This window comes from Lathyrus oleraceus, chromosome 4, assembly GCF_024323335.1.
Source record: "Lathyrus oleraceus cultivar Zhongwan6 chromosome 4, CAAS_Psat_ZW6_1.0, whole genome shotgun sequence".
NCBI lineage: Eukaryota > Viridiplantae > Streptophyta > Magnoliopsida > Fabales > Fabaceae > Lathyrus > Lathyrus oleraceus.
The window spans coordinates 258,305,153-258,332,638 of record NC_066582.1 but is presented as its reverse complement, the minus strand read 5'-3'; the positions used below and the strand labels follow the sequence as shown (position 1 = coordinate 258,332,638).

Genomic DNA, 27,486 nt, shown 5'->3' with positions numbered 1-27,486 from the left:
GAATGCTTGATACTGCGCTTGGAGGTTAGGTGCGATGGAAAACCATAACACCCTACACAGAGAGGCATCCGTTTTCTTCCATTTAGCGAGTTTTGCGGCGGCAACATCAACCAATTTTGTGGTTAGGTGATCTTCATATCCCTGACCATGAAACCACATATCGACAGCACGAGCCCATATGTTGTAGTTGGCTGATCCGGTTAGTTTTTCACATGGGATAAGCGGAACTTTAGTAAACGAGTCGGAATCAACATCTCCCATGGCTTAAAGAAACAAAATCGGGGCTGATTGAACTAAAGCGCAAATTTTCGAGAGTCCAAATGAAAAACGGAGACCGGATCTATGACTGATGGAGGGAGCCGAGTGGGGCGGCTGGGAAAAACGGCCGGATTGGGCGACAAGGTGGTTTTACTTGAGAATTTTGAGAAGTGAGAGGTAAACTGGAGTGATAACACGGTTTGCAAAAAAAAAAAATTCTCACTGGAAGACAGTGGGTCAACCCGGTAAGGCACGACGAAGAGTTGTCTCTTAGTAGGTTCTAGATACCATATTGAATTAGGAGAGACTAAGAGACATTTAGGTTAAACCGTGTGTTTTTAAAAACGCTATGGAGACTTTATTATATATAGAGAGATTACAACCGATTACATGATATAGTCGATGTGGGACTATTCTATATACAAATATTCTCAATATTATATATTTACAAATATCAGCAAGCTTACATATACAATTATATGATAAACGATTATTAATTAAGCTGTTTATCCAAACATGGCTCATATATCTAGACATCGCTAGTTTTGTCAATTCAATTGACCGACTGAGATTTTCATTCTTCACCGAGTCATTGAGAGGTCTTCAAATCTGTTGACAAGAAATAATGTCATCATGGGTATTTATGGACTAATTTTGTGTTGTGTATTATCATGTAATTATGGAAAACTGGGGTCACGGTAAGTCCTTGCGTTTATCACTCTTGATGAATATAACATCCTTTGGTCAATAATTTAAACAAATGGATTCCATCGCCTGTCTTGTTTCTTTTCCTTCTCAACACACTAATAAATACAATTACACACACACAGAATTTGTATATATTTCAAGTGATACACGCTCGCCCACACCACACGCACACTCCATTTGTATATAATTCAAGTGTTATTTGATGTGTAGGTGGGAGTTCAAAAACTTTGATGATTGTGAATGTCTGTCCAAGTGTTGCAAATTTGTCAGAGACATTGATGTCTCTCAATTTCTCTGCTCGAGCCAGAAATTCTGTCTTAAGTCTTGGAAACCGAGATACAATAAAAAAATGGAGAGATGTTGTAAGTTCCCATTTCTAATTTTTGATGTTGTTTTATCCATCTGTATGACTTTTTGATGGAACCATCTTGAAACCATATTAGTTACTATTATACATTACAAGGTGTAAAATTGTTTTATACGTTACATCTGGTAAAATTGCGTGTTTATATTGGATAGAATAATGCCTATTTTAAACTAGGACTTGATTATAATAACATCCTTATTTATATTCTCATCGTGTTTGTCATGGTTTTATAGGCCAATGATGCCCGCAAGGAGTTGTATGAGAAGGAAAAAGAAATTCATGATCTAAAGCAAGAGAGTCTGGGACTCGACCAAGCACTTAAAGATGCTAACGATCAATGCATTTTACTCTTCAATGAAGTACAAAAGGCATGGAAAGTTTCCTCTGCATTGCAGACTGATTTAAAGGTTTGGCAATTTATGCATTAATGGGTTATTGGTGGTTTGAGAAATTTGTTTTCAAAATACTGCATGCTTGACTATCCACTGTGTCATGCTTTTTTTGTTTTCATGCTGCAAAATGTTAGAAGAACAAGAATACTTTATACAACTTTTTTTTGGAGAATATAGGTTCATAGCTTGTAATACTCCTTCTGGCTCCGTTGAGCTATGCGCGGTTTAAAAAAAAATAGATATGTTGATTTTAATGATAAAAATACCGATTACTAGAATATCCTTATGGAGTAGTTGAATAAGATGAAAATTAAAAAAGAAGGGTGTAAAAATAATAATAAATAATGTTGAATTGGTATTGTAAAAGTGACACTTATTTTAAAAAAGAACAAAAATGCAAATGAGACTTTCTTAATGGAGGTAGTACTATTTTCACAGCTTGTAATATAGGTTCAAATACCTCCATTAAGAGTGAAAATAGTACTACCTCAATTATTCTCTTTTTTCAATTATGTCAATTTGTCTTTCCAATACCATTAATGAAAAATAATTTTGTAAAACTCTTTTTAATTTTTCTTTTTTTATACCACAATTATTACCTTTCTTAATACATGTGAAAAGTCAAACTAAAATAAGAAAATTAACTACACTTAAATAACTTTCTTAAACAATGTGAAAATAGTATATTGTGTGTTCTATCAGAAATTAACTACACCTTAGCAAATGAGACTTTCTTAATGGAGGTAGTACTATTTTCACATTGTTTAAGAAAGTTATTTAAGTGTAGATAATTTTCTTGATTTCATTTACAATCAAACTAAAATTTACTATAATATCCTTTGCTATATTTGATAAGTCAACTACCAACATTAAATGCTTTTGAATTAAATGAAGGATATACTACTATTCTTGTAATATAAGCATTAATTAGTTTAAAAATTAATGGCTTTTGCTTATAATAGTGACCATTAAAATAGTGACCAAATTTTAAGGTCATTTTTTTGTGGCTTATATATATATATATATATATATATATATATATATATATATATATATTCTACTAACCTAGCCTTTTCACTAAAAATCTCTGAAAAGCATTTAAATGCTTTTGAATTAACTACCAACATTAAATACTTTTGAATTAAATGAAGGGTATACTACTATTCTAGTAATATAAGCATTAATTAGTTTAAAAATTAATGACTTTTGTTTATAATAGTGACCAAATTTTAAGGTCACTTTTTTTGGCTTTATATATATATATATGTATATATATTATATATATATATATATATATATATATATATATATTCTACTAACCTAACCTTTTCACTAAAAATCTTTGAGAAGTTGAAGAAGAGGAATTTTCATTTGTGGCTTCAACAGATGAAAATAGTCTGTTAGCTCTAACATAATTATCACGAGCACTGACTATCGAACAGTCTGTGACAGACTCTGTAATAACTAAACAATTATAGCACATGCAGGAACACCTTAAATCAGAGACAGCACAGACATGCTCTACACTCGAAGTTTGAAATATGACTATATGAGAATAACTGTTACTATCTCTGTTTTTTATTTTGTTTGAAACAAATGGATCATTTCTTTTGTGCTAATTATAAGAAACAATGACCAATTTTCATGGGTATTAATAATTAGAATTTCTTCTACACCGGTATTTATGTTAACTAAAAATCCACCTATCCCGAATGTAAGTGGATGCATTTAATGAGTATTCTTTCTTGTTCGGTTGATCCTAATGATTATCTTTTGTTTCTTATGGAAAGGACGGAGGTAGTTTTTGACAATTTTTATTCATCTAATTTTCTCTTAAGTATGTATTCTCCCTTTTCCGATTCTGTATATGAATTGATTTCAAAGATGAATGGCATGTGTACTTTGTTTACCTACGAAACTTAGATATTGCGTTGAAAAATGACCCATAATATCTGCATATTTATTTCTCTTTTATCAATACTTTGTTAATAGCTTTGAATGTATAGGCTTCAGGCTTGTCAGTAAGCTTATTATTGCTTTTACCTCTTGCAGTCAGAGCATATTTTGCTTTCAGATAAGTATAAGATTGAGAAAGAAGAAAGTACTAAGCTTAGAAGTCAAGTTGCTCAGCTATTACAGTCAGAACAAGATAAAAAATTGCAGATACAACAGCAAGATTCAACCATCCAAAGTTTGCAGGTTGGTCCTATCTTATGCTAGTTTGCATGAGATATTCATCACGAACTTAGTGGGGTGTGCATAAGTCCAATTTCTTATTATTTTATTGACTACAGTTTCCTGACAGGATGTTAAAGATTGTCTAAAAAAATGCCAATAATAGATATAAATCAATTTGTTCACTGGGATGCTTTATCTTACAATTTTATAATTATTTCGAACCTTAATTCTTTACATTCTCTCCTGACTCTTCATTTTTATACCTTTTGTTCTTGCTCTTCCTCTCCCTGCTGGAGCTTAGATTTTCTTAACAGTATACATCCAATTCAATGCTGCCTTTACAGTTGCTTCTATTCCATGCTTTCAAGCGTTATATATCATCAAAATTATGTGCTAGTGGCCTTCCTAGCAAAGATGCTGTAGGAGCACCACTTATGCCACAGTTTGAGCCTCTTCACTGTACATATTTATCTCATTGAGTAGTTTGAACACTATCTGTCACACCCTTTTCTGAATTATCTGATTTATATTACAAACAAATTGAGTTAAACCTTACTCCTAAATATAATTATGTATGTGATCATCATTCTTCAAGCTTGTCAACCAATTTATGCATCCTTCTCTGCTTTTCGTCTCTGAACCAGGTTAAAATCAAGACCCTTGAAACTGAACTCAGGGAAGCTCTTGGATCCAGCAAAAGTACTACATTGGTTTCAGAGCCAGAGTCTGCAGCTCTATCTGATTCCAGACCAACTGGAGATGGCACTGTGGTAACCAAAAAATTAGAAGAGGAACTCAAGAAACGTGATGCTCTGATTGAGGTCTGCTATACTTTACAGTTGTGTCTGATAGAAGCAGTCTACCAATTGATTTGCCCAGTGTAACTTACTGTTTGCATGAGGAGCTCAATTATATGTTTGAATTTTCGCAGAGATTGCATGAAGAAAATGAGAAATTGTTTGATAGATTGACTGTGAAAGCATCTGTGGTTGGGTCACCCGTGGTAAGATAGTTTCACTACATACCTGGTTAATTTCATACATTCGAAACTTTAACTATTTATATTGATAATCACTTAAATATGTGCTGTATTTCTGATTTCCTAAAGTTGGCACCTTCTTTTCAGCCGTCAAGTCCATTATCTCGTGAATCAGTTAATATTCAACCTCAAAATATGATAAGGTAGAATCTATTCTATTTCTTTTATGATTTGCAATTGTCTTTTGTTTCCAAACGTATAATTAATGGCTTTTATTCTCATTGACTTGATTTAGGAATGGCACTAGCAACAACACAGTAGCAAATTCGATGAGTGCTCTTTCTTCACCTTTGACTTCTGCTGCTAAGAATGATGGAACAGTTGCTTTGGTTAAATCTGGCTCCGAAATTGTCAAGACTACCCCTGCGGGTGAATATCTTACTGCTGCTCTGAATGACTTTGATCCAGATCAATATGAAGGTCATGCTGCCATTTCCGACGGTGCGAACAAGCTTTTGATGCTGGTATGCACCAGCAATCTGTTTATGGTTCAGTTTACTGAAGATAACTTTATAATTGCATTTGCCGATACGTTCTTTCCAGTTTTATAATAGTCCGAGTCTTTAGTATGTCGAGCACAAGCCTGAGTAAAATAATGAGATTAAGATTTTGCTGGTATATAAACCATCTATCCTAAAAGCTTAAACCATGTTTTCAGAACTGAACAAGATTGGTCGGTTTAACTTACTGAACTAGGAACTAAGAAGGTTTAACCCAACAAACTGGTCGATCCCAAAACCAATGAAAGCTGTTTGAAAGTTGGTGATAAAGAACAGTTTGTACTGGACATCACATCACATAGAGGTTGCAAATATAGTTATATCCGTAAAATGCACTGGAGTAAATACACCAATTCATTGATTGAACCTTAGAATTGTGGTTGGGTCTAACTCAACAATCTTACAAAACCAGTTTGTAAGGTAAAGAATGCTTCCACTTATAAACCTATGTTCAGGCCACATATTGTTTGATGTGAGACTCTTAACAATGTTGATTGCTCCGACTCTCCTTAAAATGGCTGCACCGATTCCCATACTGAGTTTTTAAATCTTTATTTCCAGCTAGCCTTTTATAATCGTATTTAAATTGGTGCAGGTTTTGGCTGCTGTCATCAAAGCTGGTGCCTCTAGAGAGCATGAGATACTTGCTGAAATTAGAGATTCTGTTTTCTCTTTTATTAGGAAAATGGAACCAAAGCGAGTAATGGACACCATGCTTGTTTCACGTGTTAGAATTCTGTATATAAGATCTTTACTTGCAAGGTCCCCGGAATTGCAATCAATTAAGGTAATAAATGGTAGAGGTTATTGGATTTCTTTTCAAGAAAATTACGATAAGATTTTGACGTGTATTAAGCGGTGTTTAATCGAGTATAGTAGCATACCTTATGTTAATTTGGTGAGTCTTGCATATTTTGATTTGGAAGGTCTTGCCTGTCGAGTGCTTTCTTGAGAAGGCTAATACGGGGCGCAGTAGAAGTTCCAGCCGAGGGAATAGTCCTGGAAGGTCTCCTGTGCAATATGTTGATGAGCAGATCCAGGGATTTAAAGTGAATTTAAAACCAGAAAAGAAGTCCAAGTTTTCATCTGTTGTGTTGAAGATTCGTGGGATTGATCAGGTAGCTGCTAATGCCTCCAATATTAATTATTATTATTATGTAGTCAATCTTTATGCTTTTTCCGACTAACAGAAGAGTTCAGTTAATAAGGAGTAGACAGCTATTGGGGAATGAAAGAATTCTTTCTCATATGATTTCTTTTCAAACGCCGAACATGACATTTTTTAATCATTTCTTGGTGTCCGTATTCTGTATAATCATATCATATTATCATCTTAATAACAGATGAAAGAACGGATAAGCCCCTTATTAAAATTCAAAGTTTCTTTCTAGCTTTTGGGTTGCTTATGATTCTTTTTTTTTGTCTAATACCTACAAAATCCTTTCTTTGTTAGAACTTTTTGTTGCCTGTAGATTCTTCTCTTTACCTTATTTTCTTTGCAATTTGAAATATACTGCACAGGAAATCTGGAGACAGCAGGTGACTGGTGGGAAGCTTAGAGAAATTACTGAGGAAGCCAAAAGTTTTGCAATAGGTAACAAGGCTCTTGCTGCACTCTTTGTACATACTCCGGCAGGTGAGCTGCAGCGCCAAATTAGATCTTGGCTAGCTGAGAGTTTTGACTTTCTATCTGTTTCTGGAAATGATGCAACTGGGGGGTCAACTGGTCAGTTGGAACTTCTTTCAACAGCAATTATGGATGGTTGGATGGCTGGACTTGGTGCTGCTCTGCCTCCAAACACTGATGCCCTTGGCCAACTATTATTTGAGTATTCAAAACGTGTCTATACTTCTCAACTACAGCACTTAAAGGTGCGCCTCATGTTAGATCTGCATAGAATGACTATAAAGGCATATCTCACACAAGTTCTTGATTACTAGAGAAGCACTTACTTACCATGGGTTTGAGTTGAAAGACTCTTACAAATACGGAGCCCATATACTTCAAAAATGGAAAAGTATGGATGTCCAACACATTCCAATATCGATTTGTGTTGGATACTTCCTGATATGTTGCAAAAAGCATCCAATAATTATTTTAATTCTTTCTAATAATATTTCCACCGTTACTTCTTTGATACTTCTTCCCAAATTTGTATATTTTTGATACACATTTGTAGTGGAAATAATATATTCTGATATAGGTGGAGGAAATATATATAACTATGTTTATTTGTTATGCTCACAAGTTTTTTTTAATTAATAAATCATGATCATCTATTGATTACTTATATGTTTATATGTTAATGAGTAATTAGCAATGTGAATGTCTCTTTACAAACATTGTGCGCGTGCACACACATTTTTGTTAACGTATCTTGATTACGTCATATCGTGAAATTTACAAATTTCTTGTGTCTGTGTGGTACCTTACGTATATGAAGCTTACAAACCTTGTTCATCACTGATACAGTCTAAACAAACTGTATCTATCTGCTTGGTTTGGCATCTTTTATGTGAATGTACTTTTGAGTTCCCAGAGCCGCATAGAATTTAACAGTGAAGTTTTCCCTATTTTTTTTGCATTAATCTCTCGTTGCCATCCGTGACTAGTTACATTTGCATTATTATTTGATTAATTGAGTGTGTACCTTAGAAAAAAAAAGTATGAAACTTTTTTTCAGTTATTCCGTGAGCATCTTCTGATGTTAAACTCCTTAAATAATGTCTGGGTCTCTTTTTTATTTTTGGTTATCAGGATATTGCTGGTACCTTGGCAACAGAAGAGGCTGAAGATGCAGCACAAGTAGCCAAGTTGCGTTCAGCTCTAGAATCTGTTGATCATAAAAGAAGGAAGGTGATTTGTTTTTTCAACTTTTTAATATGCTGTAATTTTTTTATGAATTAACCTTTGCATCTATCTTGAGTTTCTGATCGAGTTCAAGCCTGTCTTTGCATTAATTACTAGACAAAGGTTGCCAACTGTTTAATTTGTGACTCCGTGTGTCTAAATCAGACTACCCTCACCTCTATTTGTAATAACGTATAGAATAAATTCAATAAATACTAATTGATATTACTTTCTAATTCTAATCCTAATAATAAGTATTTGGATTTGATTCTTTGATTCTAACACTGAAGAAATTGGAAAGTTATTTCTGAAAAAAGGGGCCAAAACCACTTACAGACTCTAAAATCATAAAGTAAAGGAATGATTAGTGGAAAGGGTCTAGAATATCTGCCCAAAGACTAGTATAAATTTTAGTTTCCTTCTCCTACACCCATGATTTGAAATTTCGCTACTGCAGCCTTTGCAACTGTGGGCTGATGTCATCACCAGTGCCACACTGTTTAGTGCATATAGCCAATGTTGCAACATAGATTTATTTTGAGCTTCTTCCACATCTACCCCTTCTAGATCCACTCCCAGTTGATAATTTGACTATTGTGCTTCTAAGGGTTATGGGGATTTCTTATGTTTGATTTTTTGTAGCTTTAATCTAGGTTAATGGAATGAACCTTGGATGAAAATCCTATTATTTTTTAACCTTGGATTAAATATGAATGGGTATTTTCATCAAATTGGGCTAGTATTTGTTGGTATATGCTCAAAGGTTATTCATTCATTTAGAAAACATACTAGTGCAGTATTGTTTTCTTAAATTGATTTCTTAAATTATCATTGGTTGATATCAAGCTCATTATTCTTGTTACAATCAGATTCTGCAACAAATGAGAAGTGATGTAGCTTTATTGACATTGGAAGATGGGGGTTCGCCTATTTTAAATCCTTCTACTGCAGCTGAAGATGCACGATTAGCGTCTCTCATTTCACTCGATGGAATATTAAAGCAGATCAAGGTTCTAATACTGTTTGTGCAAATCCATTTTTGAAAGTTTGTTTACCGATAGGATACATGAATAATTCAAGATATTATTTAAACAGAATATAACAAGACAATCTAGTGTGAACATCTTAAGCAAAAGTAAGAAAAGAGCACTGCTTGCTTCTCTTGATGAACTAAAAGAACAGATGCCTTCACTACTTGAAATTGATCATCCATGTGCTCAGAGCCAGATTGCCAATGCTTGCGGCATGGTTGAGGTATGCAGAGTGTTAGGTCTATTGTATAATTTGTATTCCTTTTTAGGGTAAATCATCTTGTCCTCATTTCACTGGTGTTTATGAGTTGGTAACACCATCACCATGATTTTGCTGAAATAAACCAAATTTGTTTGCTCTGATGTTTGGGACTAGAGTTGAGTTTGTAAATTATGGAGGACTGAACTGATGAAAAATAATTTAGTTTGATTTCCTTTGTGATGCCTAAATTTTCTATTGTTACGATACAGTCAATTCCTGAAGAAGATGACTGCATTCAAGATCTATCTCATGTTCGCAAGCCATCAACAGATCTAGGCATGGGATCTGAAATTGACGTGGCACAGTGGAATGTGCTCCAATTTAATACAGGCACTGCCACACCATTTATAATAAAATGTGGAGCAAACTCAAACTCAGAACTAGTTATTAAAGCTGAAGCTCGAGTTCAAGAACCTAAAGGTGGTGAAATTGTGAGGGTTGCCCCTAGGCCCTTGGTTTTGGAAAGTTTGAACTTGGACGAAATGAAACAAATATTTTCTGAACTACCTGAGGCTCTAAGCTTGCTTGCCCTAGCAAGGACTGCAGATGGCACTCGAGCACGCTATTCTAGATTGTATAAAACCTTGGCTTCTAAAGTTCCATCTCTTAGAGATTTGGTCAATGAACTCGAAAAAGGGGGTGCACTCAAAGATGTCAGATCATGATCCTTGAAAGCTGGATGGTTGTTTATGAGTATGCCTGAAGTTTGCTATGCTAAACTGCTAATGCTCTTTGGGGGTTGGGTTTAGTGGTTTTGGGTTTACTATCTATGTCGGGGTTGCTTTGTTCTTGCGGAAGAAAATCTGTATACAATGTAATCGTTACTCAATGTTAATGTATTTATTAGTAATTATATTTTTTGTATATGTTTACAGTTTTGCTTGTGCAGTTAATTCAAATAGCTTGATTTTCGAACCCGGAAAAATCTTGAGTTAGACTTAAATCTATGTACCTTCCGGTGCTAAGTTAAACTGTTGAAATTTTTTCACAAAAAAACATTTTCTATACATGGGAAGTGTAATACTTTTATTTTTCTGAAGGTTTGTATAGTCAATTATTGTAAAATGACAAATGGAAAAGCAAATTTGCCGTTTAAGCAAATCCAATTATCAAAGTCAACAATCTTGTTGTGCTGAGGCCTTATGACCATGTGATAGGTTTCTTCATTTTTACTTTCTTGTCTCACTTTGAGTGTATTTAAAACTAACTACACAAAACCATGTTACCATAGCCTCATTCTAATCTTATATTCCATGGCAAAGGATCGAAGCTCTGTATTTAGCTTTCAAAAGTTTTGCTACATTGTCATCATTTCTTCCATTTGCTCTATCATCTTGTTCCTCTCTTGGACTCATTGTTGCAGCCAATGCTATCCATCTTTTGCTTACCAAACAACACTACAAAATCAAACCCAATCAATCAATCTTCTTTCATATCCTTTAGCATGGAACAATCTAATCTTTTCAGCAAACCTACCTCCAAAGTTCCTCAAGATTGCACTTTTTGTCAAGAAATGGCCACAAAAATCTCATGCAGGTGGACTCGAACGCCATGCTTTAACACTTCACCTCGCCCTTGCCAAAAGAGGCCATGAACTTCACATATTCACCACTTCACCAAACCCCTCTTTTGCTAATAATTCAATCAACAATTTAAATTTTCACTTCTCAAAACCAACACCTGCCGGTTACCTCGACCAATCTACAGTTTGGGAGCAATTTCAACTCCAAAACTCAACCACTAAACCATTTGACATTGTTCACACCGAAAGTGTTGGCCTTAGGTACACACGATCTCGATATGTCGCAAATTTGGCTGTCACATGGCACGGAATCGCATATGAGACTATTCATTCCGACATCATTCAAGAACTTCTAAGACCTCCTGACGAGCCACAAACAAATGCAATGAAAGAGAGAATAGTAAAAGTAGTTGAAGAGATCAAGTTCTTCACAAACTACGCTCATCATGTCGCAACAAGTGATCATGCCGGTGATATCCTAAAGAGAGTCTACATGATTCCAAAAGAAAGGGTTCACATCATTCTTAATGGTGTTGACCAACAAGTTTTCAGGCCAGATATTTCCAAAGGAGAAGAATTCAAACAAAGGCATGGAGTTCCAAATTCCAAGTCATTGGTGATAGGACTAGCCGGAAGGTTGGTAAAAGACAAAGGACACCCTTTAATGTTTGAAGCCTTAAAGCAAATAATTGAAGAAAACAACACATTTTTAGAGAGTAGCATGGTTCTTGTGGCTGGAGATGGTCCTTGGGCTGCAAGATATAGAGAACTTGGTTCAAATGTATTAGTTTTAGGACCCCTTGAACAAACTGAACTTGCTTCTTTCTATAATGCTATTGATATTTTTGTAAACCCTACTTTAAGAGCACAAGGTTTGGATCACACTCTTCTAGAAGCAATGTTGAGTGGTAAGCCAGTAATGGCTACAAAACTTGCAAGCATTGTAGGGTCTGTGATTGTTGGCAATGAAATGGGATATACATTTTCACCAACAGTGATTGATCTTAAGAAAGCCTTGTATGAGTCATGGGTTAGTGGCAGAGGAATTCTTAACAAGAAAGGTCAAGTTGCTAGGGAAAGAGGTTTGCAATTGTTCACTGCTACCAAGATGGTGGCTGCTTATGAGAGACTTTTTCTTTGTATTTATAGTTCAAAGCATGAGGATAATTTTTGTGAATACCATCCATTGGGTAATTAAACAAGTGATTTGATTGCATTATATGACGATTCTTAATCTTAAGGTGTTGGTCAGCTGAAGTTAACTTGCAAAAATCAGTGAAGTTGATTTTGCAAAAAAAGTGGTTATATAAAAGGTATAAAGAAATCATAGAATAAAAGAAAATTAATTCATTGATTTATTTATTCAAGCTGAATGAAGAATTTATAAAAGTATAAGAAAAAAAGAGAGAGTTCAACATAAAAATAACGGTTGAATTGTAATTTCTTGTGTCGAAACAAGTTGTTCGACAGAAGTAAGAAAGTGTCAAATCACCTAGTATGTTGAGGTGTGTTAGTGTGTCGAAGCATGTTGTTTCACACAAGATTTCGACTTAGGTCTAATTTTAGTAGTGTTAACTATTTTGAGCTTTTATAGTTTTGGACTTTGACTTGGGGTGTAAGTTAACCTAAATTTATAAATAGAGAGAGTAACCCTTATTCTTGTAATGTTGTATTCATAACATTGTATTCACAGAATTTTGCAGTTGCAAAGTGAATAAGAAGTTTTTCCACATGTTGTGGGCAGAGAGAAACTCTGCAGAATATTCTTCTTCTCCTTCATCGTTCTTTATTTTCTTTCTCAATTGTTCTTTTCTTTTCATTGTTATTGTGTGAGTGATAACAATCTTGTTCATCAAGATTGATTGAATTTCTGTTGGTGTAAGCCCTAGAGGCCAATACTTTTGGTACTTGTATCGAATTATTTATTAATAATAAAAAGCTTTTTCTTTATTATGTTTGTTTAATAAAGTTCCTAGAATATCTAGTCCGTTTAATGTATCAAGTATGACTTAATCATAAGATCACATTAAACATAAGGACACTATTCTTAAAGTATCCGTAGTCAAGCTTTATTGTGAAGTGGGATAACATTAAAGCATGAAGACTATTATGTTTATAGACTGATGATCACATCTCATAGATCATGGATAAAGAGTTATAAAGTCTTAAACATAAGTATGAATATTAAGAGTAATATTTATACTGGATTGACCCGCTATGAGAATACTATATAGAATGTTATGCAAAGTGTCATAAGTTATTCTCATGGTGATAATGGTGTATACCACACTTCGACCTGAAATCACTATGGACCCTAGATGTAGAGTCGAGTGCCTTATTGCTGATCAAACGTTGTCCGTAATTGGATGACCATAAAGACAGTTGATGGGTACTCCACGAAGCATGCTAAGGGACATGAGTGACCTAGATGGAATTTGTCCATCCTGCGTAACAGGATAAATGTCTGTGGGCCCAATATTGAATTGGACAAGGATGACACCGTCTATGCCTTGTGTTCAAAATAGACATAAGGGCAAAAGGGTAATTATACACATAATTATTATCACAGAAGGATTTGTCAGATCACATGATATTTTTGTGTCTTGGGTAGCAGTGATGTGTTGCTAGATACCGCTCACTGTTTATTATGTTAAATACATGATTTAATATAATTGCCAATGCCACGAAAACCTATAAGGTCACACACAAAGGACGGATTGATGAGAGATAGAGTAATTAAGGAATACCGTAATGTACGATGCCCTTAAGTGAATTATAGAACATCGTAAGGTACGGTGTACTTAAGTAGAATACGAAATATGGTAAGGTACCACGCGCTTAAGTGATTTTGGCATATTATAAGATATGTGTCATATACATTTGAGTGGACTTTTTAGCTTGCAACCCACACAAATGGTTCTATAAATAGAACCCTTGTGTAGAAGCATTGTTGCAGTTGCAATTTCGTTTGTCTCTCTCTCTCACTTAAAGCCTTCATTCGTAGCAGCTAGCACTGAGATTGAAGGAATTCGTTCGTGTGGACTGAGTAGAGGCGTTGTCATTGTTCAACGCTCGTGATCGCTCCGTAGATCTGCATCAAAGGTTATAATCTCCACAAGAGGTAACGATTCTATCACTGATCATGCCCATTCGTAAGGATCATTAAAGGAGAAATTTTAAATTCCGCTGCGTTTTGGATCGCCCTTCTCCTTCAGTGGTATCATAGCCACTTACGAAACCATGCATCTGATAGCTGTTTATTTTCTGTATTTTCTGTATTAATACGATTAAAAGATAGAATGAATCAAATAATAAACGAGTAATTAAATTGAGATCGATCAAGTTATATATATGATATAAGTAATCCTGATGCAAAATACGGTATATATGATATACTGTTTCTATTTCATTCATTCAAACACTTAATGGTTGTTTTCCTTTGAGCGATCAATGGTCGTTTACTTCTTGATCCGACATTAGTATGGTGAAGCAATGACGTGTTGATCAATCATACTGAATCAACAATCGAGATGTGTTTGACGGTCTGAAATTGGTGCATTAGGGTTAATGACGGCACAAGGGTTGTGTTGTCAAAGAGTTATGCGTTAGGGTTAATGATGACACAAGGGTTGTGTTGTCAAAGAGTTATGCATTAGGGTTAATGACGGTACAAGGGTTGTGTTGTCTAAGAGTTATGCGATTAGGGTAGCCGGGGGTTCGCTACCCGGTCAGCGGGAACGGGTGTTTATTATTATTGTCTTGTGGTGATCGGTTATGACCTTAGTTTTCCTTTATTTTGTTTTGGGTTTTAAAATACGACCTGTGTGTCGTGCCTCTCTTTTAATCTCTTAATGTAACTTCTTTTCTCATCTCACTCCCTCGTATGTAAAACGAGTTTCTTTTATGTAATGTAATGTTATGAAGAAAGAGAAGAATTCAATATCAAAGGAGGACAACCTTGAAGATCTTGCTTGGAAAAGCTTAGATCGTTATTAGGTTAACTTAGGTTCTCTCATTGGCTTGGGAGAACAATTGCGTTAGGGGCCATAACTGTTTCATTATGTATGTATGTTGATGCATGTGAATGTATGTTGATGCATGTGAGAGACGATTTATATGATAAATAAGCCGGTGAGATCAGAATAATTACAAATTCCCTCAAATTAAATATTAAGTTTATGCTTTCCAAGTTTTAGCACTCATCAAGACTAGTATCGGATAATGTAGGTTTTGCCTACGCGAGGTGCATGTTCTATATTAGTAAGGTGCGATGGGATGATTGTAATATCCAATTGTTAAAATAATGGGTCAAACTTAACTAAACAAATTATAATAAGATTATATATGTTTAGAAGCAAGAGTTGAAAATGATCCATGTGATGGATTGGAATAAGGAGTTATTCACCCAACTAAAATATTCGAGAGTTGTATTAGATACAATTGGAAGAAGTTCCTACCTAAATAACCTAGTTCTATGTAATTCGCCTACGCGGACTTAAAACAAAGTGAAATATGGATCTCGACCCACTAGAAAATCTTCCAACGAGATTTTCCGAATCAAATGGTGAGGATAATTTGTTTTGAGTAAAATAGTGGGAGCATATTTAATTAAAGGCCTAATTAAATATGTTATTGATACTTATATTTTCATTATTTTCATGTAGACTACCATGACAACAAACACCTCTAACAACATTTTACGATAAATCCTTGACAAGGAAAAATTGTCTGGGACAAATTTTCTGGATTGGCACCGAAATCTGAGGATTGTCCTCAAACATGATAGAAAGTTGTACGTCTTGGAGAAACCTGTTCCTGAAGAGGAACCTCCTAGTTCTGCACCTAAGGCAGAAAGAGATGCTTATAAGAAACATGTCGATGATGCCAATGAAACTGCTTGTCTCATGCTAGCTACCATGAACTCAGAGTTGCAAAAGCAACATGAGAACATGGCAGCGTTCGATATGATCGAACACCTGAAGATGCTCTATCAAAAGCAAGCAAGGCATGAAAGGTTTGAAGTTTCAAAAGCCCTTTTTCAAGGCAAGTTAGCTGAGGGAGCCCCTGTAGGTCCCCATGTGCTCAAGATGATTGGGCATGTGGAAAACCTTGAGAGGTTGGGTTTTCCCCTCGGAAAGGAACTTGCGACTGATTTGATCTTGCAATCGTTGCCAGATAGATTCAGTCAATTTGTCCTAAATTTCAATATGAATGATATGGACAAATCTCTTCTTCCTGAACTGCTAGCCATGTTTAGAACTGCTGAGCAGAATCTAAAGTCAAAAGGGAAGTCCATTCTGATGATCGGAAATGGAAAGAGACAGAACAAAAGGCCCACCAAGCAGGGTGATAAAGGGAAAGGCAAGGAAGTTGCCAAACCCAAACCCACTGTTGCTGCTTTGAAGCCTAGTGGAGGCATAGCAAAAGAAGGCACCTGCTTCCATTGCGGTAAGACCGGACACTGGAAGAGAAACTGCTCAAAGTACCTGGAAGATAAGAAGAATGGAGTAGAGACTTCAACTTCAGGTATTTTTGTTATTGAAATTAATTTATCTACTTCTGCATCATGGGTATTAGATACTGGATGCGGTTCTCACATTTGTACCAATGTGCAGGGACTAAAAGGAAGTAGAGATTTGGCAAAAGATGAAGTCGACCTACGAGTTGGAAATGGAGCAAAGGTTGCTGCTTTAGTCGTAGGAACTTATGTATTGACTTTACCTAGTGGTTTAATAATTCAGTTAGAGAACTGTTATTATGTACCTGCAATTAGCAGGAATATTATTTCCGTTTCTTGTTTGGACAAGTTTGGTTTTTCATTTATAATAAAGAACAATTGTTGCTCAATTTATTTGAATGATATATTCTAAGCTACTGCACAAATGAACAATGGACTATATGTCCTTGTTCTTGAAATGCCTATTTATAACATTAATACTAAAAGGATGAAACCTAATGAGTTAAATCCAACTTACCTTTGGCATTGTCGATTAAGCCACATAAATGAGAAACGCATTTCCAAACTCCATAAAGATGGACTCTTGGACTCTTTTGATTATGAATCATATGAGACATGCAAATCTTGTTTAATTGGAAAGATGACAAAGTCTCCATTCACAGGAAAAGGTGAAAGAGCTAATGATCTTTTGGCCCTCATACATACTGATGTATGTGGACCACTGAACATACCAGCCAGAGGAGGTTTTCAGTACTTCATCACATTTACTGATGATTTCAGTAGATATGGTTATGTGTATTTAATGAAACACAAATCAGAGTCCTTTGAAAAGTTCAAGGAATTCAAGAATGAGGTACAAAACCAACTAGGTAAGAATATTAGAACTCTTCGATAAGATCGAGGTGGTGAGTATTTAAGCCTAGAGTTTGATGACCATCTGAAAGAGTGTGGGATCCTATCCCAACTTACTCCTCCTAGAACACCCCAATGGAATGGTGTATCTGAGAGAAAAAATCGAACCCTGTTAGACATGGTCCGATCCATGATGAGTCACGCCGATCTTCCAAACTCCTTTTGGGGACATGCACTATTGACAGCAGCTTACACACTTAACCGTGTTCCATCCAAAAAGGTTGAGAAGACACCATATGAGATATGGAGTGGTAAGAAACCACATATGTCTTACATGAAGATTTGGGGTTGCGAAGTTTATGTGAAACGATAAATTTCAACTAAGCTTGAGCCCAAATCTGACAAATGCTTATTTGTGGGGTATCCTAAAGAAACAAGAGGGTATTACTTCTACAATCCTTTTGAGGGCAAAGTGTTTGTCTCTCGAACTGGAGTTTTCCTAGAAAAGGATTTTATTTCCAAAGGAATTAGTGGGAGGAAAGTAGAGCTTGAAGAAATTCAAGAATCACAAAGCATCGATACACCTATGGAGGAATTAGAGCAGGAAACACAAGTAGTTGTGGAAGAGCAACCTGCTCAAGTAGAACAAGACCAACGTAGGTCAAGCAGGATACGTCACCAACCTGAGAGATATGGATATCTCATAACTGATCAAGGTGATGTATTACTCATGGATCAAGATGAGTCTGTGACCTACCAAGAGGCCATAACTGGTCCCGAGTCTGAGAAGTGGCTAGACGCCATGAAATCTGAAATGGATTCCATGTACACAAACCAAGTTTGGACCTTGGTAGAGCCTCCTGTAGGAGTTAACCCTATAGGATGCAAGTGGGTCTTCAAAAAGAAGACTGACATGGATGGTAAGGTACATACGTATAAGGCAAGACTGGTTGCAAAAGGATATAAACAAATTCATGGGGTTGACTATGATGAAACCTTTTCACCAGTTGCAATGCTTAAATCTGTTCGGATTTTACTTGCTATCGCTGCATATCATGATTATGAAATATGGAAGATGGATGTCAAAACTGCTTTCCTTAATGGGAATCTTCTTGAGGATGTGTACATGACACAGCCTGAAGGATTTGACATACCAGAAGAAGCCCAAAAGATATGTAAGTTACAAAGATCAATCTATGGATTGAAGCAAGCTTCCAGAAGCTGGAATCTTCGTTTTGATGAAACGGTAAAACAATATGGATTCATCAAGAACGAAGATGAGCCTTGTGTCTACAAGAAGGTTAGTGAGAGCATGATCGTTTTCCGGGTATTATATGTAGATGACATATTACTAATTGGAAACGATGTCCCTACCCTGCAACAAGTAAAGTCTTGGTTGGGGAAATGCTTTTCTATGAAGGACCTAGGTGAAGCAGCCTATATATTAGGAATCAGAATCTATAGAGATAGATCACAAAAACTGCTTGGCCTAAGTCAGAGTACGTACATAGACAAAGTGCTGAGACGCTTTAATATGCATGATTCCAAGAAAGGATTCATACCTATGCAACATGGCCTATGTCTATCAAAAATACAACCCCCTTCAACTAAGGAAGAAAGGGATCGCATGAATAAGATTCCATATGCATCTGCAATAGGATCTATCATGTATGCCATGTTATGTACTCGACCAGATGTCTCGTATGCTTTAAGTGCAACGAGTAGGTACCAATCTGATCTTGGTGATGCCCATTGGGTAGCTGTCAAGAATATCCTTAAGTACTTGAGAAGGACTAAGGTCTCATTCTTGATATATGGAGGTCAGGAAGAGTTGGCTGTAATTGGATACACCGATGCTAGCTTCCAGACAGATAAGGATGACTTTAGATCGCAATCTGGTTATGTGTTTTGCTTAAACGGTGGCGTTGTGAGTTGGAAAAGTTCAAAGCAAGATACAGTTGCTGATTCTACAACCGAGACCGAGTATATTGCTTCCTCAAGTGCAGCAAAGGAAGTTGTTTGGATCAAAAAGTTCATTAGTGAACTTGGCATAGTTCCTAGCATTGTGGATCCCATTGGTCTCTATTGTGATAACAATGGTGCTATCGCATAAGCTAAGGAGCCTAGATCTCACCAACGATTCAAACACATACTTAGGTGTTATCACCTCATTCGAGAGATAATAGATAGAGCAGATGTGAAAATATGCAGAGTACCTACACTTGACAATATTGCTGACCCACTGACAAAGCCTCTTGCGCAGCAGAAGCATGATGGCCATACTAGATCTATGGGCATTAGGGGTATGCCTGATTGGCTATCGTACTAGTGGGAGATTGTTGGTGTAAGCCCTAGAGGCCAATACTTTTGGTACTTGTATCGAATTATTTATTTATAATAAAAGGCTTTTTCTTTATTATGTTTGTTTAATAAAGTCCCTAGAATAGCTAGTCTGTTTAATGTATCAAGTATGACTTAATCATGAGATCACATTAAACATAAGGACACTATTCTTAAAGTATCCGTAGTCAAGCTTTATTGTGAAGTGGGATAACATTAAAGCATGAAGACTATTATGTTTATAGACTGATGATCACATCTCATGGATCATGGATAAAGAGTTATAAAGTCTTAAACATAGGTATGAATATTAAGAGTAATATTTATACTGGATTGACCCGCTATGAGAATACTATATAGAATGTTATGCAAAGTGTCATAAGTTATTCTCATGGTGATAATGGTGTATACCACCCTTCGACCTGAAATCACTATGGACCCTAGATGTAGAGTCGAGTGCCTTATTGCTGATCAAACATTGTCCGTAATTGGATGACCATAAAGACAGTTGATGGGTACTCCACGAAGCATGCTAAGGGACATGAGTGACCTAGATGGAATTTGCCCATCCTGTGTAACAGGATAAATGTCTATGGGCCCAATATTGAATTGGACAAGGATGACACCGTCTATGCCTTGTGTTCAATATAGACAAATGGGCAAAAGGGTAATTATACACATAATTATTATCACAGAAGGATTTGTCAGATCACATGACATTTTTGTGTCTTGGATAGCAGTGATGTGTTGCTAGATACCGCTCACTGTTTATTATGTTAAATACATGATTTAATATAATTGGCAATGCCACGAAAACCTATAAGGTCACACACAAAGGACAGATTGATGAGAGATATAGTAATTAAGGAATACCGTAATGTACGGTGCCCTTAAGTGAATTATAGAACATCGTAAGGTACGGTGTACTTAAGTAGAATACGAAATATGGTAAGGTACCACGCGCTTAAGTGATTTTGGCATATTATAAGATATGTGCCATATACACTTGAGTGGACTTTTTAGCTTGCAGCCCACACAAATGGTTCTATAAATAGAACCCTTGTGTAGAAGCATTGTTGCAGTTGCAATTTCGTTTGTCTCTCTCTCTCTCACTTAAAGCCTTCATTCGTAGCAGCTAGCACTGAGATTGAAGGAATCCGTTCGTGTGGACTGAGTAGAGGCGTTGTCATTGTTCAACGCTCGTGATCGCTCCGTAGATCTGCATCAAAGGTTATAATCGCCACAAGAGGTAATGATTCTATCACTGATCATGCCCATTCGTAAGGATCATTAAAGGAGAAATTTTAAATTCCGCTGCGTTTTGGATCGCCCTTCTCCTTGAATTTCTTCATAGGTTATGGTGGATTTTCAATATCTAGTATCAAAAGCTCCGGTTTAAGCGATTCGTGGAAAGAAATCACGATGTCAATGAATCATCCAACCTTCTTTGATGCATCATCAAACCTCTACCACTCTTGTAGAATTCGGTGTCAAGGAAATTGCTCTTCCCACCTTAAGTATTGCTCCCACTCTTCAGTGAAAAGCTAAAATTACTTATAAAATACGAAAATATATTTTTGGACACACTTTATTCACACACTATCCATTAATTATTTAGTCAGATCATAATTTTATGTCAAAAATTAATACGGAAGTGCATCCCCGTATTCTTTACAGAGATGTACCTCTGGACATGTTTTTAATCTAAAATGCACCGAACCCGTATCTTTCCTCATTTCTTGTTTATTCGCTCAAACTCTCAAAATCTCTCAAACCCTCAAAACCTCTCGAAGTCTCTCAATCTCTCAATCTCTCAAACTCTCTTAACTCACGTCTAAATTTCTACTATCAACAGTCAATCGTTCAAAGAGTTCACAATCAAACTCACATTTGATAAGTTTTTGATTTCTCTATACATTTGTAAAAGTTGAGCAATGTGTTTGATAGGTTGTGTAATAGGTAGTTTAAATAGGTTATTAAACTAAACAATGTGTTTGATAGGTAGTTTAGATGAGCAATGCATTTTGGGAAAATTTGATTTTTCATGTATTTATGCCATTTTTGCGTTTGTTGAGTTGTAGGTTAATACGAAAATGCATTTTCGTATTCGTTCAAAATGTGATTTTTCAGAAATCCGAAAATGCATTTCGGTATTTGGTCTCTACAATTTTTGCCTTGTTTTTCTTCGTGTTTCATCTGGAATTGATTATTTCTACATTGTATAGCTTGTGTGGTTTAATTATAGGGATTATGGTTGATAATCAAGACATATTGAGGGTCAGAAGAGTGCCGCAACACGCATCAATTCTTAGAGAAAGAGCCCGACTTTCGCAATGGCCGGTCGATTCTACTTCGTTTGTTGCGGGAAGCATCCACTTCCGGAGTTCGTGCATCTCTGACTTCGTCTTCTTAGAGGAGGCAAGTGTCACCTTCCGATGCTCCATTAGCCCCACTGGTCCAGGTTGAGGTACCCCAGGTTGATGTTGTTCTTGAGGAGTTTGGTGGAGGCCCGTCTAACTTCTTATTACAACCTTTATATCCGGACCATGTTCCATATATGTGTGGGATGCAAAGGTAGAATTCAATTGTATTCATTCTTTGAGACATATTTTTTATAATATTCGAAGTTTATGACGATGATTTATTTTTCTACGGGACCATGATGCTTTAAAATGCATTAACCATGACCGCAAGATTGCAAAGCTGCCCCAGTCTCATCAGCAGTGGTTTCACGATGTGATGCAACTATCTGGTATGCGAGACTTATGCAGGATCATGTATTCTACTATTAATCATGGTATAATGTCCACGTTTATTGAGAGACGACATTCTGAGGCGCCATATTTTCATCTTCCACATGATGAGATGTCCATCACACTAAACGTTGTCTCATGTCTGCTGCATCTTTTGATTAGGAGAAAACCGTTAGACCACAATATGATTATCGAAGATGAGGCAGTGGAGATGATAGTGACATATTTGGGAGCTGGCCTAGGGAATGCCCTGAAGGAGATATAAGACCCATGAGGGTGTTATGGCAGGTTTGGATTCTCGGAGAGGTTGTATGCACAATAGCTGACAACGACAGAGTAGGCCGCTGGTGACGATGAGAAGGTTATGCAGCATAATGCATACACATTGAGAGTATACCTGTTGTACTTGGCTGACACTTCCACTTTTGTGGACAAAAGTTTTTATTACGTGAATGTGGTTTACCTCAGATACTTCGTAGACTTGAAGCGGATTCATGAGTACAGCTGAAGGGCCACTTATTTGGTCTACATGTACTCCAAGTTAGTTGAAGGTTGTAAGTGGAGAACCAATTAGATGACAACTAGTTGCATGTTGTTGACAATAATATATTTACGTCCTTTAGTATTTTTGTACTATTTTCATAGCACTCCTACTACACCATTTCTAATAATTCATATGTATTATTTTAAGGCATGAATCCTCCATCACTTCCCACACATATCATCTTGGGTAATTAAATAAGTCAATCACCTGTTGCATATATATATATATTATATATATATATATATATATTATATATATATATATATATATATATATATATATATATATATATATATATATATATATATAGATATATATATATATATATATATATATATATATAATATATATATATATATATATGTTGATTACATCATATGGTGATTCTTAATCTTAAGGTATTAACCAGCTGAAGTTAACTTGCAAAAACCAGTGAAGTTGATTTTGAAAAAGTTGTTATATAAAGGGTATAAAAAAAATTAATCATTGATTGATTTATTTCTTCAAATTTAATGAATAATTTATAAGTATTAGAAACAAAGAGAGAGTTCAATCCAATAAATATCTCCTCACCTCAAAAGTATATAGATAAAAATAGAGGAACAAAAACAAAGAGAGCCCAACACTAAAAATAAAAATGTTGTTCACTACGTTACTCTCAAATTTTATGGAAATCTGAAATCACTCTTTCGTACCATTCAAAAATTGAAATCCATATGCACTATAATACAACAAACCTTTTCGTCAAAAGAACACTCCCATCCAAGTAAAAATTAAATCCTAATTTCAATATCCGAATGCATTCAAGCATAAAATTACCTATATTGTCTATGTGTGTACATGATAAGAAATGGATGTACTCGAATTTCAATCTTCGGACAAGTCCCTTGACATAATTACATGTTTTGTCTATGTGTCTATGTGATAATAAAGGGGTGAACATGAATTTCAATATCCGAACAAACCCCTAGAATAAATTGTAAGTATTACCTGGGTGTGTATTTCGCAACAAATGGGTGAATCCAGATATCAATATTCGACCAAACTCCTGGGAAGTATTATAAACCCCCGAACAATATTATGAACCATAATGGAACACTTGAGAACTTTGTTTCTGTTGAGTAGCACTACTACATATGTGGACTTTTTTGAATTACCTGTTTACCATTGGTGCTGAAAATTAAATGACATTCTCAAAATGATTTTTTGTTTGTTTGTGAACATGGAGGTGTCTATCAAATATGTATACATGCACTAAGTCATTCATAACATTTTATTCATATGTACTCATTGTTTTCACACACAATAAACTATACACATAAGTCATCCATAACAACAAACAAATTTTCATAACTCATTTGTAAACCAAACATCAGTCAAACATAACTCAACCATTCAAAAGGTTTCATCAAAATTAAAATTAAAATACAACTACTAAATCTTGCCTCCTCTTTTGCCTCTTATACTACGATGCATTTCAAGCAAATAACAATATTGTTTGTAAAATGATCCTTTCAGAAGTGTCTGAAATTGCGTTGTCAGTAACAATGGTAATTTCATTTAAGCTCTTCTATGTAATTTTGATGTTTTATTCATTTTCAATATTTTCAAATTATCAATTTATTTGTAATATGAATTTATCATTTTATTGTATTTAATTTTATCATTTTACTTGTTATTTGATTTTGTTATTTATCATAAAGACGTGCTTTGAATCACCCCTTCCACTCATTTATATTGAAGTCATTACAATTATTTTTTTGTTTGAATATATAGTCAAATTCAACTATATACGTGCCTTGAATCACAAGTCAGAAAATTTGAAACAAGGAATTTTTCATCTTTGATTCAAATCAAGCATATGGTTCACTCGAATAAATAATTCAATGTGAAAATTTGATTTTGACTCTTTATTTTTGATTCGAATCAAGAAAGTGTTTGACTCAAATCAAAAGATACTTTGACTTGAATCATGGTCACTTTTGGTTATGTGAATCGATTCATGAAAAACTTGATTTGAATCACAAGATTCAAATCATGACTTGAATAAAATATGCAATTTCCAAATTTTATCACCTTAATCCAAATCATTCTTTCTACCGACTCAAATCATAACTACATGATTTGACTCAAATGATTTGTTAATTTTCTCACATATTTTGTATCAAACCTCTAGCATTTATATAAATATTTTTTTTGTAACTATTCCAAAATATAGAATATTAGTGTGTTCTAAAAAAAATCTCAACCCATACTTTCACAAATATTGAAAAACCATGAGTGTTCTTTCTTTCATATCTTCTTTCTCAAGTAAAACCTATAGAAAAAAATTCATAGTGTGTTGATTGAGTGAGGCCTGTTTAGGAGTTGTGTGAGTTTCTTAAAGATACTCAATCACCTTCAACCTTGAACAAAGAAACTCCATTATTGTGGAGCTAAACTCTAAAGATTGAGTGTTAGTCGTAGATATAAGGTACATAAGGGACTCTAATGTATTTTGTGAAGTTTTTATGTGTGTATCAGATTAAAGATTCGATGTTGTGATTATCGTCTTTGAAGAATGATTTCTAGAAAAGAAGAGATTATTGTGTACTCCACTAAAGACTTCAATATATCAAGTGAAGATAGTTACAAAATAAAATTTGGAGTCTTCAACATCTATGTGTAGAACACGAGCTCTAATAAGGAACTAATAAGATCGAGTGAAGATCACTACAAAATCAAATATTTGAGAAGAACTTTGTATCTAGTAAGATTCTTGTGTCAAGATCAAAAGAAGATCTTATGATTTCAGCAGTTTAGAGTGTTCTCCTACAACATAATGAATCTCAGATTTAAACTTGTGTTGACTTAAGCATTAATTAGCTTTAAAGTATTCAATGTTATTTTATTATCCATTGTAACTAATAACTTTGTACATTTATCTTCAAAATAGTGGAAGACTCTATATATTTTCCAATGGGTTGTCATTAAAGAATGAATTTAGTGCAAAGCAAGAACATAAGCGTTGAACCAGTATAAACCCAGTGTACAAGTTTCTCTCTCTCTCTCTCTCTCTATATATATATATATATATATATATATATATATATTATATATATATATATATATATATATATATATATATATATATATATATATAATATATATAATATATATATAATATATATATATATATATATATATATAATATATATATAGCATAGCATAGCATAGACTTGCATGCCTTAATTTTTTTACTTCTTATTATCTTTTCATGTTGATAGATGTTATCTGTTTATAGTGTTTTATTATCGACACATATGTTGATAAAGATTATATTGCTTGAATTATGATAATTGTTTATTTGTTGGTTTAAGCAACCTCACTTTTCTGAAGTATTCTAATTTATGATATTCATATTCATTTGCATTATTCGGTTAATTCTATGTTTGTAAAAACTCCATTAGACGTTCCTTCCGCCTACTATATGCATATCTGTTTTAAAAATTATATCTTTCTAGGAAAATGGTTTTGATAAATTTTATTTTAGAGGAATATTAAATCCCCTTTATGAACCATTAAAATCCCATCTTTCCATCAATTGGTCTCAGAGCAGGTCTTTTGATATGGTATTGTGACTTCAAAAGTTGAGGATATGGGCTATAACGATCTAAATGGTGTCTTCAATAGAACTTCCATATTCAAAAGTGTAATCCATATTATTGAATGAATACTATGTTTCCTGTTTGATTTAGTTAATCATACAACTATAAGATAATTGAAGCAAGATAATATCAAGATATCATCATTTTACATAATCATCAAACTAGAAATTTTATTAAAATCTCAGAAACTGTAATTTTTTTCAAGAAAAAGTTAAAAACTACATTTTTAGTCAAAAAAATCAATTTTCTGTACAGAATCGCATGCCTGTACGAAAAAAGTCGGAAAATATATTTTTTTTTTTAGAAAAGTAAAAAAATCAGAAATTTGGAAAATTGGAAACTGGGTGGCGGCGGATGAGGCGATTCGCGCAGTGGCGCCGACGGAATGCAGCAGCGGTCCGGCGAGTCCCAATTTTTTTTGGCATTTTCAATCGTTTTTGGCATTTTTCGAGTTTGAAGCCTCTTCTTTGACTTTCGTGTAATACTGAAGATGATTGCAACCCCTTTTATCAGATTAAATTTATTTTTGAATAAAATAAAATATTTATATATTAATATAATTTTCATTTGAAAAATGTGATAGAAAGAGGAAAATGGACGACTTTGGGAGTAATAAAATTGAGATAATTTTGAATTGAAATATTATTGATGCAGTGATTTTCTTCTAGGCCTTTATTGGCGATATATGGTTCATACTCGGGATCTATTTTAGGTGAACAATTATTTAAATAACTTTGGGTGATTTATACTTGCTTAGGTGAACTGTATTATTTAACTAGATCCA

At 34.7% G+C, this 27,486-nt stretch overlaps 2 protein-coding genes across 2 annotated transcripts in view; both read left to right on the top strand.

Annotated features, from left to right (window-relative positions):
- LOC127074959 (kinesin-like protein KIN-14B) overlaps positions 1 to 10,439 on the top strand; it is a 31,432-nt gene extending 20,993 nt beyond the window's left edge. Inside the window, exons 10-23 of the mRNA XM_051016383.1 lie at positions 1,177 to 1,328; positions 1,567 to 1,740; positions 3,778 to 3,924; positions 4,548 to 4,724; positions 4,835 to 4,906; positions 5,030 to 5,085; positions 5,178 to 5,406; positions 6,038 to 6,229; positions 6,369 to 6,560; positions 6,964 to 7,314; positions 8,201 to 8,299; positions 9,163 to 9,303; positions 9,389 to 9,547; positions 9,796 to 10,439. Coding sequence (XP_050872340.1) covers positions 1,177 to 1,328; positions 1,567 to 1,740; positions 3,778 to 3,924; positions 4,548 to 4,724; positions 4,835 to 4,906; positions 5,030 to 5,085; positions 5,178 to 5,406; positions 6,038 to 6,229; positions 6,369 to 6,560; positions 6,964 to 7,314; positions 8,201 to 8,299; positions 9,163 to 9,303; positions 9,389 to 9,547; positions 9,796 to 10,251 — 2,597 coding nt within the window. The 3' untranslated portion in view covers positions 10,252 to 10,439. The remainder of the gene's footprint in view (positions 1 to 1,176; positions 1,329 to 1,566; positions 1,741 to 3,777; positions 3,925 to 4,547; positions 4,725 to 4,834; positions 4,907 to 5,029; positions 5,086 to 5,177; positions 5,407 to 6,037; positions 6,230 to 6,368; positions 6,561 to 6,963; positions 7,315 to 8,200; positions 8,300 to 9,162; positions 9,304 to 9,388; positions 9,548 to 9,795) is intronic.
- Positions 10,440 to 10,649: 210 nt separating this feature from the next.
- Positions 10,650 to 12,367, top strand: LOC127074960 (uncharacterized). The gene has a single exon (XM_051016384.1). The coding sequence runs from the start codon at positions 10,840 to 10,842 to the stop codon at positions 12,304 to 12,306; it is 1,467 nt and encodes a 488-aa protein (XP_050872341.1). The 5' UTR covers positions 10,650 to 10,839; the 3' UTR covers positions 12,307 to 12,367.
- Positions 12,368 to 27,486: the final 15,119 nt, after the last annotated feature.

What these genes read in the sequence shown, in the direction of transcription:
- LOC127074960 (XM_051016384.1), top strand. Translation starts at nt 10,840, where the DNA reads ATGGCAAAGGATCGAAGCTCTGTATTTAGCTTTCAAAAGTTTTGCTAC.